The sequence below is a fragment of the Delphinapterus leucas genome, chromosome 15, assembly GCF_059928025.1.
Source record: "Delphinapterus leucas isolate spDelLeu-1000000601 "Yukka" chromosome 15, BTC_Dleu_Yukka2, whole genome shotgun sequence".
NCBI lineage: Eukaryota > Metazoa > Chordata > Mammalia > Artiodactyla > Monodontidae > Delphinapterus > Delphinapterus leucas.
This window is the reverse complement of record NC_143143.1, coordinates 41,177,799-41,191,539: the sequence shown is the minus strand read 5'-3', so window position 1 is coordinate 41,191,539 and position 13,741 is coordinate 41,177,799. Positions and strand designations below refer to the sequence as shown.

Genomic DNA, 13,741 nt, shown 5'->3' with positions numbered 1-13,741 from the left:
CGGTGGTTCTCCCAGGGGCTAGAGAGCCTGCGCTCCTCCCATCACCACAGGCCCTCAGGGAGCCCCTCCACCCGCTGGGTCCCTGTGCCCTATGCAGGTCCTGCCCGCCTGGCAAGTGATGAGTTTGTGGCTGTCTTTTCAGATAAGCTGTGGGTACCGTGAGGGACAGCACTGCCTCTTTTTGATCCTGGTCTCTCCAACTCCTAGAAGAACCCCTGGCACAGGGTTCAGGGATCTTCCGTGAATAAACGCCACCTTTTAGCATGGCCAGGCCACGTTTCCACTTGTTCTGGATTGTGGTCAGTGAGGACCTTTTTATCAGAAGACCTTTCCCACAATGCATCGCATGTACCGTGTACTCAGAGGTATTTGGGGGGACAGTTTTTCATTCAGGTATAATTCACATACCCTAAAATTCAGTGGTTTTTAGTCTCTTCACCAGATTCCAGAGCATTTTTGTGCCCCCATCCCCATCAGGAGTCACCTCATCCCCTTCTCCCCCCAGTCCCTGGCAATCGCTAATTTCTTTTCTGTCTGTGGGTTTTCTTATTCTGGACGTTTATAGGAATGGGTTCACACAGTGCGAGGCCTTTTGTATCTGGCTTCTTTCGCGTAGCATAGTTCCCTTCTCAAGTTTCACTCATGTTGTAGCATGTTCAGTATTTTATTCCTTTTTTATGAATATACGAACAAGATTACATTGTCGTCAGTTTATGGACAGTTGGGCTGTTTCCATTTAGGGGCTGTTACGAATAATACTGTTGTGAACATTTGTGTACACATTTTTGTGTGAAGGTATGTTTTCAGTTCTCTTGGGTACATACCTAGAAGTGGATTTCCTGGATCATATGTGTAACTTGATGGGAAACTTCCAAACTTTTCTACAGTGGCTGCACCCTTCTACTTTCCCTCCAGTGTCTCCGCACCCTCACCAACACTTGTTCATTCTTGTCCTTTTGAACATAACCATCCCAGTAGGTGTGAGGTGCTATCTCACTGTGGTTTGATTTCCATTGCCCCGATGACTAAAGGATGCTGAGCATCTTTTCATGTGTTTGTCGGTCATGTAGATATCTTCTTTGGAGAAACGTCTATTTAATTGTGCTGTATTTTATTATTGAGTTATAAGTATTTTTATATATTCTGAATATGAGATGCCTATCGGGTAAACGATTTGCAAATACATTCCCTCATTCTGCGGGTTGTGTCTTCACTCACTTGATAGAGTCCTTTGAAGCACAGAAGTTTTTATTTTGATAAAGTCTAATTTTCCTATTTGTATTTTGGTTGCTTGTGCTTTTGCTGTCATACCTAAGACCAGTAGCATTTTAAAGCTTTATCCTTTGGTCAGTATTCAGAGCATCACCTGAGAAATGAAAATGCGTTATTACCATCCTCTGCATCTATTCCAGAAGCTCCTGGCCGTGGGCCCAGCAGAAGACATCAGCTCATTCATTTCCTAGCTTTGTAAACTATCCTTAGCCACCCCTTCTCAGAGCTCAGAGCCTGCCACTGTGGGCTAACCATCGTCCTAGGTTTAAAGTATATCTGTGGATATATTCAGGGGCACTTTCCTGCATCCACAGCCGTCCTAAGTAATCTCCTTCTCCCCGGGTTTCTGTAAGCCCGGGGTCTGTCCTTGTGTGAGGAGTGTCCACTCTCTCACCTGTACCTCTTCCCCCCGCGGTCACCCGGTTAGGCTGCTTCCTCCCCTGCCTCTGCTCCACAGCCTCTTCCTTCCAAGTCAGGGACATCCACCAACCTGACCATATATATGTCATTCACTTCTGAAATTAGGCGAAGAATAAGTCTAAAATATTGAGACATTTGTAGAAGCCTGTTGCTTGAACATAGAGATGCAAGTCAGCCTCAGCCTCTACAAACCTTGAGGGTGCTCTGGACTTGCCTCAGTGCTGGCAGATCTTCTAAGGGTGAGCAAAACACCTTGGGAAGACACTACTGCTCCCATGCCTCAGACCATGCAGGCCTCCAGTGACCCAACCAAGCCTTTCAGCTGCACCTTCCGCCCTTCCTGCTGCCATGTGACTCCAGCCTCCTTCCCCTGAAACTCCCCGCTTCCAGCTCCTGACTTCTGGTGCCAGATATGCTCTTATCATCCCCGCTCCCGGCCCTCACAGTGGTTAACCCCTTCCCTGCCACCTCTTCAGAGAGCCTGCCCCTCTTGTCACTATGTCCTACCTGGCACTAACGTGAGGACAGTGGGCCTTAGCCTGCAGGCTTGTCCCTGCTGGAACGCAGGCTTGGCGAGGGCGGGGACAGCATCTCTGACCTTCTCCCAGTTGCGTGCCCATCACTGGGCTCACGTGGGCGCTCAGTACTCATTTCTTGAATGGGTGAACAGTTGTGTGAAGGTGGACTTGCTTTTTGGAAAGGGCAAAGTCACTCGAGATCAGGTTTTCGAAGCAGAGTGAGATAATACAGAGAAATCATACGCATGGGTCCACGGATATCTGTGAGATTTTGACCACTGTCTAGTTCAGCCCATCCTGTCGTCCTTGGTGCATAGCAATTCTAGCAAAGAATTTCTGTAGGAAAATGTATTTTTTTTGCAGTCGTACCCCCAGCCCCCTGAATGGTGTGTGTATCCATGTTTGACGCAAGCTCTTTAAATCCCACCTGTCAAAGTTCTCCGTGACATTCCGAAAATTTTGAGCTCTAATATTTTGGTCTATTTCTGGAACTAATAAAAATAGCTAGGCCCTGGTGGCCTAATGGTTAGGATTCTGGACTTTCACTGCCATGGCCCGGGTTCAGTCCCTGGTCAGGGAACTGAGATCCCTCAAGCCACGCACTGCAGCCAAAAAACAACAACAACAAAAATAGCTAATATTTTTAGCTAATATTAAAAAACTAAAAATGGCACTGGCTGTTTTCTGCTTTCTCCGTGTCTGAATCAAATGGACTTTTCTACCATCATTATCCCTAACAACCAACATACCTTTCCTATCCCCCTGCCCCTTTGGCTTAAAGAACCTCATTCTGTCCTTTCAGTGGGTAAGAAAGGATCCACTTGATTTGCGCTATATTCCATTGTCACCAGATGCTTATTTTTATTATGAACTGTTTTATACATACTAGAAAACATATAACATTTACCCCCTCATGTGCACCAACCGATGTGTTTGAGACCCTCCCATGTGCCACCTCCACCCCCACCCCTGAGATAACGCTGGTTAGAGTTTCACTGCGTATGTGTGCATCCCTCAGCAATATGTTTCACTTTGCCTGTTCCTTTTTTTTTTTTTTTTTTTTGCGGTACGCAGGCCTCTCACCGCTGTGGCCTCTCCTGCTGCAGAGCACAGGCTCCGGACGCGCAAGCTCAGCGGCCATGGCCCACGGGCCCAGCCGCTCTGCGGCATGTGGGATCCTCCTGGACCGGGGCACAAACCCGTGTCCCCCACATCAGCAGGTGGACTCCCAACCACTGCGCCACCAGGGAAGCCCTGCCTGTTTTTAAATTTTATGTAAATAGAGTTTCACCGTGTGTGTTCTTCAGTAACTTGCTTTTTTCATTGAATGTTGTTTTGAGTTTCATTCATGCTAATACACAGACCTGTAGTTTATTTTCAGTGCTGTATAGTTTTCCACCACGCAGCTGCATTTATCAGTGGGTGTCCAGAGGCCCCCTCCTCCAAGGCCCTGTCCACTCTTGGGAAGTACAGAGAAGGTCCAAGCAAGAAGGGTTTCAAGGTTTGGGAAAAAGTACAATCTGCAACATAGCCTCTTTCAAACAGTTGTCTTTACTCCTTGAATTTAAAAAAAAAAAAAATGGAGTTATCCCAAGATTTATTCCCAGATAACTTTTTGGCTTTGAATAAGCCAAAAACTGAAGTAATTGTTATTTTTATGAATGTATAAAGTCAGCGTGGCCTGTGGGTATCAATGCGGCTTAAACCTATGTACTCAAGTTTCAGTTATAGGTTGACTTTTATGCCCATATATATTTAAATCAGTTGATTTATTCTCATTTGGAGTTTAATTCCCAACCTTGCATAAGATCATGAACTTAGAATTTATGTGTTTTAGAATTTACGATATTAGCTGAAAGCAGTAAAGTTAGAAGCCCCGAGTTCTAGTCCCAGTTGCACCCCTGAGTGACTGTGACTCTAGAGAAATCACTTGAGCTCTTTGAGCATCCATTCTTGATCAGTAACATGCAGACCACAGGACTCACCCCAGCTCACGTGGGTCTAGCATAAAGGAGGCTGTTGCCTAAAGCCTGACGCAGAAGACCCCCTCATTTAACCACCATGTTCTTTCTGGAAGACAAACTCATAAACCCACATTGGGGATGAGGGGGAACAGGCAATCCACATTTATGGTGCTTCTCTTGTGTGCTGGGACCTGGTCAGTGCTTCCTCCGATGATTCTATCCAATCTATCTAATCTTCCCACAGCCCTGAGAGCTGATGTCAGCGTCCCCACCGTACACAGAAGGCAGCCGAGGCTGGGGACTGGGGAGGAGTTGGCGGGTGGGGTTCAAGCTCCAGCCCATCCTCCTGCGAAGAGCAAGCTCCTTTCTCACTGTCATGCTGCTACTGTCATTGCTAAAAATTAAAACAAAAATAATCAGAATAAATTTGGGGGCTTGGCTTTGGATTCTCAGGCTCTTGCAGCCCAGCAGAGTTCATCTTGAGGGTTTAGGAAAGTTCTCTTGGAGGTTTGGGGGAAAATGTAACCAGTGAAGACATATGGCCTCTTTATTCAAGTGGAGGAATATTGAGTAGACAGAGTAGGTCATTAAAAAACCCGAAAATATCCGGAAACCGAGATGGATTTCTAGTTAGTAATTTGAATGTTCTCTGAATTGAGGAATCAAGGGGAAATTTTCTCTTTAAAAAGTACTGTGTGTGGTATTTACTGAGGTAATAATTCAGGACAGAATATAAGTTTCACATTTGTTAGTGGACTTGCTGACAGCAGAAGGGCAAAGGCTGGTATTGAAACAGGTATTGGATGTGTGACCAGGTGCCTCCGTAGCCACCTGCTTCTGGTCAGAGGTCACTAGTCATCCACTGCCTGGCATTACTTCAGCATTCAGTTCATGTCTTGTTTTGTTTTTGTTTGTTTGTTTGTTTTTGCGGTACGCGGGCCTCTCACTGTTGTGGCCTCTCCCGCTGCGGAGCACAGGCTCCGGACGCGCAGGCGCAGTGGCCATGGCTCACGGGCCCAGCCGCTCCATGGCATTGTGGGATCTTCCCGGACCGGGGCACGAACCCGTGTCCCCTGCGTCGGCAGGCGGACTCTCAACCACTGCGCCACCAGGGAAGCCCATCAGTTCACGTCTTAACATGTCTTACACATGAAGAGACAAACCTTATAAAGCCTTTGATGTCTAAATTATAAATGCCTTTTTGAATAGAAAGCAACCAGCATTGAAGCCCTAAGGATGTTAGGTAAGAAAATGATGGAAGACACTGCTCCTGGTTAGTTGCCCTTACTAGTAGTGCTACTAACGAATTCCGTTAAGATCCCAGAGCTACATTTTCTTAAAGCTACTTAAAAAAAAAAAAAGATTTTGGCACGCATGAGCTCCTTGGCTGTTTCTAAATGGTGCCAGAGTTGGGGTGATGTTTGTTTTCTCTTTGTCATGGCGTTTACATGCCCTGGTTTGGGCTGTGAGTGCAAACGCATTTCATGCTCTCCGGGTCTCACCCCATTCCCTAACAGATGTTTGAGAGACGACACCCAGTTCAGCACAGCGTAGCCCAGCCTGGGGTAGGGAGTGTCTGCTCCACGTGACAGCCAGGGAACCTTCTAGGAAGCAACCCTTCCTCGAGGACCCTGTTCTGGACACACCTTCTGTGCTGTCCCATGGTACCTCCATTGAGGAGTCAGACCATAAATAGTTATTGCACCTGAGAATCTCAAAACTGGATTATTAACCCGAGAGTCCAGTGCTGGATTTGCCCTCAGGAGCCCAGATCTCTCAGCCTTGACAAGGGACAAATTTATGGACAATAGGAGTGTCGCTCAGGACGGGGCTGCCAGGCCACCCTGTGGGTCCTGTAGGTGGTGATGTACACGGCGTCCCATTGTGGTGGATGGTGAGCTCGGTCAGCGTCGCGGCCGCCCCTCCAGATGTGTGGCCTCCGCCGTGTCTTCAGCCCAGCGCATCCTCACGTCCGAGCACTGTGTGTGGGTGTCTGGGCGCAGCGGGGCCTCGGGACCCAGCAGGACGGGCCTGCAGAGGCCGAGAGCAGGCTGCACTGAGAGGGGGCCGGGAAGGGGCGCTGACAGGGCCACAGGCTCAGGTGGTCTTCAGCCGTAAGTTGAGCTCAGCTTTTTGAGTAATTTGTCACGCCTGGCTTGGCCCCTGCTGGGCCTGCACGTGCCAGTTCAGTGTCACAGTGCCTGTCCGCCAGCCGGCCGTCCAGGCCTAGCGTCCTGCTGTTCGCGGCCCAGCGGCTCGGAGGGCCGCACTCAGTGACAGCCAAGTGCTGTGCAGAATAAGCGTGTTCATAATGAGACGTGAATGGCATTAGCGGGTCCCTCCAGGCCTGGACAGCCTGCCCGGGAAGGCAAGTCACCCGGAGTTCAGCCCGCCATGCAGGCTCACGCAGCCAGGCCTCAGGATGCCGTGACCATCTCTGTAAACCTTCATATATCATCCGAGGGGCCACTTTTGAACCTTTAAACTCATGTTCCTCTTTAAAAGTTGCATAGAGCCAACCTGCAGAGAAATTCTGGAATAGCGCAGCCCAGGAAAGCTTTCCCCAGCGATGGGCGTGTCCTGTATCTGCACAATCCAGGCCGGTGGCCCCTGGCCACACGTGGCTGTGCATGCTTGAAATACGGCGAGTGGGACAGAAGAACCAAATTTCTATTTCTTTGTATTTATTAATTTAAATCTCAGTGTAGCTAGGCACCTACGGCTCGTGGCTACCATGTTTGCACAGCCAGCCCTAGAATGTCTCTGGTCTCCTCCCAGGGAGAAAACCTTTCCCTGAATGTAATTAAAGGAGGAGGGGAAGAGCCTATCCCAGGAAACTCGTGAGCATCCTCTGCCAAAAGAATAGAAAAATATTCTCCTCTTTTAAAACACACGCTTATCGACAGCTTATTGGAAGGGCATAATTTTCCCCAACTTACATTTTTAAAAGAGGCCATTTTGAAAAGATCGCTTTAAAATATGGTGAGAAATGCTAAAATTATTTTTGCCCTTCTGGAGCTGCAAATAATAAACTGGCGGTGACCCGCATTCCCCCTGTTCCTGGAGAATTAGCACGATTTTCAAAAGGCTAAAACGTGTCTCTTAACTTTTGCGTTGATCACGGGAAGGCGGGGTAAGACATCATGCCGACTCCCCCGAGTGTTAATTCATAAAACCCTACGTGTGGCACCTCCATCCGCTGTCAGATTGTCCTGACGTTATCCTGTTATTGGGAGGCATGATTCACCTTCCGAGGAAACAGAAGCCACACACAAAAGGGGAAGATTTGCTTTCTGCCCTGTGAAAGGCTGCCACACGCAGGGGTCCTATTAAGACAGCTGGAAAGTTGCTTCAGCGTGTTACGCTTCTAAGTTTTATTGGTGACTGGTTTTTGATTACACATTTGAATGTGTGTGTTCCAGACTGCAGTTTTAATTAAAAGGCAATAGTCTTCTTTTTTAATATTGCATTGTGCACTCCCTGCTAGATTCTCCCCACTTATTCTTATTTTCTAATGCTCGTGGCTTATCTCGGCTTGAGGCTCTGGTGCCCTTCAGAGCATACCTTCCTGGCCTTCCCTCTCCCCAGTGGTCTTATTTTTTAAGTGTGTGTCACCAATTATTGCTTGGAGTATCGATTCATTTTATCAGTAGGCTGAGAAGAACGTTTCATCCACAGAACTAAGAAGGGGCGATCCAGCGCTGTCCCACGGTTGTGGATAGAAAGGGATGAGGCCGCTACCAACGTCTCTGTTTTTGTTTGTTCCAATCCAGTTGATGACCTTTTGCTGTGATTCTGGAACTATTGGTTTATATATTTTTTCAGTGATACTAGTTTGGGTGCAGTTGAAATCTAAGGGAAACTTAGGCCTCCAAATTGGAATGTTCTCATGAATTATGACTAATATTTAATTCTCCAACAGGATGTTCACGAACTTGCAAGGTACCTCTTCCCACACAAGTGTAAAAGATGCATGATTGTATTTAAAACAAAGTGAACGCTGTCACTGTTCTGTGTGTCATTCTGCATGAGCACTTGTTTCCTTAACCGACTCCTGCAGCTACGAGGAGAGAGCTCTGTATCTCGAAGCAGTAATCCAGAACCATCGTGAAGTCATGACGTTTGAGGATTTCACAGCGCAGGTCTTCTCCCCGTCTTCCAGCTACTCCGTCAGCGGAACTGGTGAGTGGCCGCTTTATTTTCCCCTCGTGCCCTCCAAACGCTCGAACCGCAGATGTACACCTGTTTTTCACAGATAAATGCTTTCAAATTTACGAAGCAGCGCATTCTCCCCCTGAATCCACTAATGAATATCAAAAGGAGTGATGACATTCATTCTAATTTGTTTTGTATCCAAGCTGTTCGCCGGTCCTTTTCTCCCGCCACTCTGTTAACCTCCGCATCCAGCAAGGTTAATGCACTTGTTGTCAGTCATGTGCTCCGGTTCACTTGGGGGTGTGGGTTGTTTAAGAGCGATGCCCGAATCAGTGCTTACTTGTCAAAAAAGAGTTCCTCACCGTTGAAGCCGTTGCCACTGATGCTTAATGGGGATTATGCTGCTGAGATGCTCGGGTCAGGGATTAACGCGGGAGCAATGAGAGGACAGTGTCCCTTGGCCATGGTGACCAGCGCGACGAGCTTGCTTTCTGGAGCGGTCTGCGTCCCCGGGACCATCCGCCGAGAGCAGCACCTGGTGTGGACCTGCTCCGACACTGGCTCACAATCACTTTCACTTATTAGGCCAGTGGAAAATTTCAAAAATGTTGTTTCTAGGTTTTACTCTTTTTATATTTCCAATTTAGGAAAGAAAAAAAAATATGTGCTGGCCCTTAAACTGATGATATGATTACTGTGGGGTTTTTTTTCCCAAAGAGTAGAATGACTTGTAAATTTCTGTATGTAATTACAGATTAATTGCCTTTCAGAAAGCAAATAGGATATGGAGTCAATGCACGTTGAAATCCTTGATGAGGGGCTTCCTTCCTCTTCCACTAGGGCGGGCACAACTGTTAGAGGGCCTAATAGATTTCTACCCCGTGTCCGTTGCCTCTGATCGCTGCCTGGCTTCTCCCATCCTGACTTGTTAACAAATATCCTACACACAAAGTGAAAAAAATTAAATTCGGTGAAATAAATCACTTACAAATAAAATCAGCCATGCATCATTGTTGAGCATCGCTGGCTCCAGTCCTGGCCTCCCCGAGCTTTGTCGGGAGATAAGAGGGAGAGGCTGGCCCCGCACGGGGAGCCAGGAGCAGCAGGCAGAAGGCCTGGGAGATAAGCGGCCACGGAGGTGCGGGAGCCGCGAGATTAACATAATCACGCCTCTGCTTCCCTGGCGAGGCGTCCAGAAACACAGGGATGGCCTCTATTGATCTTTGTTGAGCTGGAATACTAAGCAACATGAGAAAAGCTTATAACTTAAAGCTTTGATTAATGTTTCTTACGTTAAAAAAGTAGAACAGCTGTGAATTGAATTCTTTCATACACTCTGCCAACATTCTATCTAAAACCAAAAAAAACAAAAATCGGTTGCAAGGGAAATGAAGATTTCATACCCAGTCTGGCTAGAGGTTTAAAATCACTTCAATTTATAGGTGAGAGAACATGAAGGATCTAGAGCAAAGCTAGTTTTTTAAAGATCTCATTCAGCTTTTTCCCATCCTCATGAAGTACTGGGACTGACGTTTTTAGTGCAGCGTAGTTATTTTTTTTTTAATCTCGAGAAGCCTTTTTGTTTTTTAAAATTAAAAGAAATTAAGTCATAACTAGATGTTTCCACTTCTTAACTGTTATGTTCTTCAGGCTCTTGATTAAGATGTTATTGAAACCAATATTGAGGAACTTTATTTTCTATGTATATTTTAGTCTCTATATAAATTAATTTGCTCTTTCCCAGAAGTTCATAATTATTTAAAGCAGTTCAAATGAGTCCATGTGTAGGCAACATCTTAAGTGAGCCTCTAGGAGTGATTTGGGGTTTTTAAGACTTGCCGTTTGGAGACAGGCTGCTATAAGAATGTCACTGAACAGATAAAGGTTCTGACAGCTCGTTAAGAGTGGGCATGGGAACCTGTATGAAAGGAACATGAGACCAAAGATGAGATATCAAGACAAATGCCAGTCCTTCCTCTTTTCAAATTATTGACAGCAGTATCACGTCATAACACGCAGGGTTCAGGGTATTCTGTGTGGAGTGATAACATTTTCTACGCATACAGCACCAACCCATGAGCGCGATTATAAGTCTGGGCTTAATGTTCTCTTTCAATGCTTTGCGTATCTGCCCACGATACCCATCAGGAAAGAGCTAGAAATGAACTTGGTTTGCCCAGGAATCTGAGGGGTACATTTCTGTCCCATTTACAGGCCCACTTTCAGAACCACATCCTCGTTTTCAGACCAGTTTTGCTTTTGAGGAATCCCTATTCCCTGTCGGTTACCACTTTGACAGATGAAAACATTTTTCACTGTGTTTTATTTTCCTGGGACAAGTACAGTCAAACCCAGATGAGCCAGGCAGCTTAAACTAAGAAATTGAGGTGAGCCCTGCTCTTCCAAGCGACAAGCCAGCTGGAAAAATTGACCCTGAGCGGCTTAAGCTCCCACAGCGCTCTTAGGATCCGATCACACCATCTCAGCAGCGGTGTCTTCAGAGCAGGGCCTCAGGCCCCCGCTCACAGGCACAGTCTGAGGAACTCGGGGCTCAGATCTTCTTTGTGTCCTTGCAGCAGGGCCCTGTGGTCAAGCACAGGGACAGTGGCCTGAACACTGTGTTCAGCCCACACTGTACCCTGGGAAATGCCTCCCCTGCTCCCCGGCTCCCCTACCTCAGCACTGCCGCCTGTCACCCAGGGCAGCCCGGAGGGGCATCTGGACTCACTGCCGACACCAGGACGTAGGACCTTCTACTGTTAGGCCAACAGGTGGGTGCTCAGCTTCTTAAAAGAGGTTCAAAACAACTCTTTTCCCAGTCAGAAAAATGTTATTTTAAACGCCTCCTGCCCTGTATCTCTTCTGCCCATTAGTCATGTTGATAACGCCCAGAGCATAAAAGGTATTTGAGCTGACTTTCCACCCAGCTCTGTAGTTTGCATCTCTTTTGACTCCTTCCTTATTGACCAGCAATTTCTAAAAGGTGACCAGTGATAAAATACGGGCTACAGTGAACACACACACACACACACACACACACACACACACAAGTACATATCTGTGTTTTATGCGTGTATTTATATGTGCATTTCACACACACACACACACACACATACATGGGGGTGAGAGACTAAGTTTGTGTTTTCAAGCATGCTTCCAGGCAAGGGGGTGGCAGAGAGGCCTTTAAAGAGTTAACTGGAAGGGGAGGGACTGATGTAATCACTGCAGCTCATAGCCAAGTGCATCTGTTCACCATGAGGTCATTCTTCTGCATGCTAATGATTTGGAAAATCAAGTCTAATGCTTGACATTATCGGAAAGGCTATAAATAGTACAAATCTTTACTTTTTGGAAGCTGCTCTTATAAACTAAAGGAGAAAAAAAAAAAAGAGGGACTTTAGCGTGGACTTTAGATTTTTTTTTCCAGAGCTGCTTTAAAGATCGTGTCTGGACCTTAAAGTCTTGGAGGAATCCACTTATGTCTGTTGATAAATGAATCCCCAAATCACTATTACAGTCACAGCTAGCAATTTGGGAGTGCAGGACTATTGGCATGTGTACTTTGATGTCTGATTGTAAGCATTTTCAAGTACCTTGCTCAGAAGTTGACAAAGATGGGTTTTTCTCAAAGCATGCCTAAAACCAGGTTAAATGAGGGGTCCCTCTCCGGAAACGTGAATTGACCGCGTTTGCTGAAGATGGCTTTCTGCTTTAATGGTGCTGTCGAGAGCCAGCAGAGGGAGCACAGATCTTTGTTTATTTGTTAGCCCTGCATAAACACATCTGATTTCTCCGGATCTGGTCGGAAGCAATTCCTCCTTCACAAAAGGCTGGATTGTAAAGGCTCCAGGATTTAGAGCAAGTGGAAGGAAATTCCTCACCAGGCCCCATCAGACTCTCTGCCACTTTTCACGTAGGTCATATTTGGAGCTTAAACCAGATTAGCCTGAGTCGGTGTCAGGCTGCTGCCACCGCTGTAGCTACTGTGCAAGAGCGGCAGACTTGCATCTGCATGCCCAGGAGGGTGCACTCTTGGAAAGGCTTACTGTGCTCACCTACCTGACGGAAAAGACTTGTCATTCTTTTCTACAACAAAATCACTGTTTTAAGTTTGCAGAAGCTATCAGAAGACCCTGCCTGGGATCACTGAGTCATTCTGGTGGCCAGTAAGTGTCCCCGTGAGACTGCAGGTGTGTTACACATTGGCCCCAAAGTGAACATGGCGTGTGGATGCTACACAGCCGGATAGCCCACCAGCCTTTGCCTCGAGGAGGAAGCTGCACCCAGCTCTCATTTGCTAAGACCCCCAATGGCAGGTGTCCTAGCCCTTCTTCAGTGACCCCGTCATGGCCATTTGCTGGGCGGTAAGCCATCAAGTCAGTCGGCAGAAACAGCACAAGGTGGAACTAACTCTAACCCCCCAAAGATGAAAGGATTTCCCTGTTCCATGAGGGTGGTCACTTCACGTATTCATTCGATATGTCCCCCTCTTTCCCTCCCTCCCTCCCTGTAAAAGTGGTCTGAATAAGGTTTTGCTGGATAGCACTTCTTACGTATTTGCCTTCCTCATAAATTTGCTGAAACCAGCCAAGAGCATTGTAGACCGTGAAGCTAGAAGGGGCTTCAGGAGACCCCACGTCCAGCTCCTCACATTCTGATAAGCACCAGCAATGAGGAACGACCCGGGGCACCAGCCTCAGCCCCTCCACTCTCTTCTCCTCCTCTCTGTGAGGTCAGCACGCGTATCAGGACAGCATCCCAGGCTCAGAGGGTGACCGCTTCCCTCGGCCCCCGCTGCCCTGGGTAGTTTGTCACCTAACACTAGTTGTTGGTGACCTTGGTCACAGAGCTCCTGACCAGCCAGTGAGATGGGAGTTTTTCAGTTTAAACAACCCGTTGCAGCCTCTCTGGGAGGAGAGAAGCGAACACTGTCTCAGTGTGTCTTTTGGAACCGAGCCTGCTGGGGAAAGCTGTTTCTCCTTCTTTGTGGTCCTGCAGGAAGTCTTCATGAGATAAGAGTGGGGTTTGGGAAAGACGCTGACAGGACTGCAGGAACTGGGGCTCCCAGCGCATGCCCTGTGATGCTGTGGGTTCTGTTCCTTCCTGTCACGGTGACAGTTTCTGCGTTTGTTGGCCGGTACGCCCGTGGGACCGTGAAGGTCTGTGGGGTCACCTAGCAGCTGTAGCTACAGAATCCTTCTAACCGACCACATCGAACATATCAGGGAACTGAAGCCCAGAGTATGCCCCGACTTCATATAGTCAACAGACGCACATCAGATGCTCCCAGGTGCCCGGGTAGGTCAAGCTCTAGGGCTCCAGGGGGCCATCCCAAGGCCGCGAGGGGCTTCAACGTTCTGGGGGTGCTAGGAACGCAGCAGGATCCGGGCCCCGAGTACTGGAGTGGAGGGA

The 13,741-nt window shown here is 47.5% G+C and overlaps 1 protein-coding gene across 1 annotated transcript in view; it reads left to right on the top strand.

Annotated features, from left to right (window-relative positions):
- The window catches only part of RALGAPA2 (Ral GTPase activating protein catalytic subunit alpha 2), a 264,917-nt gene extending 254,018 nt beyond the window's left edge, over positions 1-10,899 (top strand). Inside the window, 3 exon segments of the mRNA XM_089896513.1 lie at positions 8,235-8,371; positions 8,374-8,463; positions 8,466-10,899. Coding sequence (XP_089752639.1) covers positions 8,235-8,371; positions 8,374-8,463; positions 8,466-8,500 — 262 coding nt within the window. The 3' untranslated portion in view covers positions 8,501-10,899.
- The last annotated feature ends 2,842 nt before the right edge of the window (positions 10,900-13,741 follow it).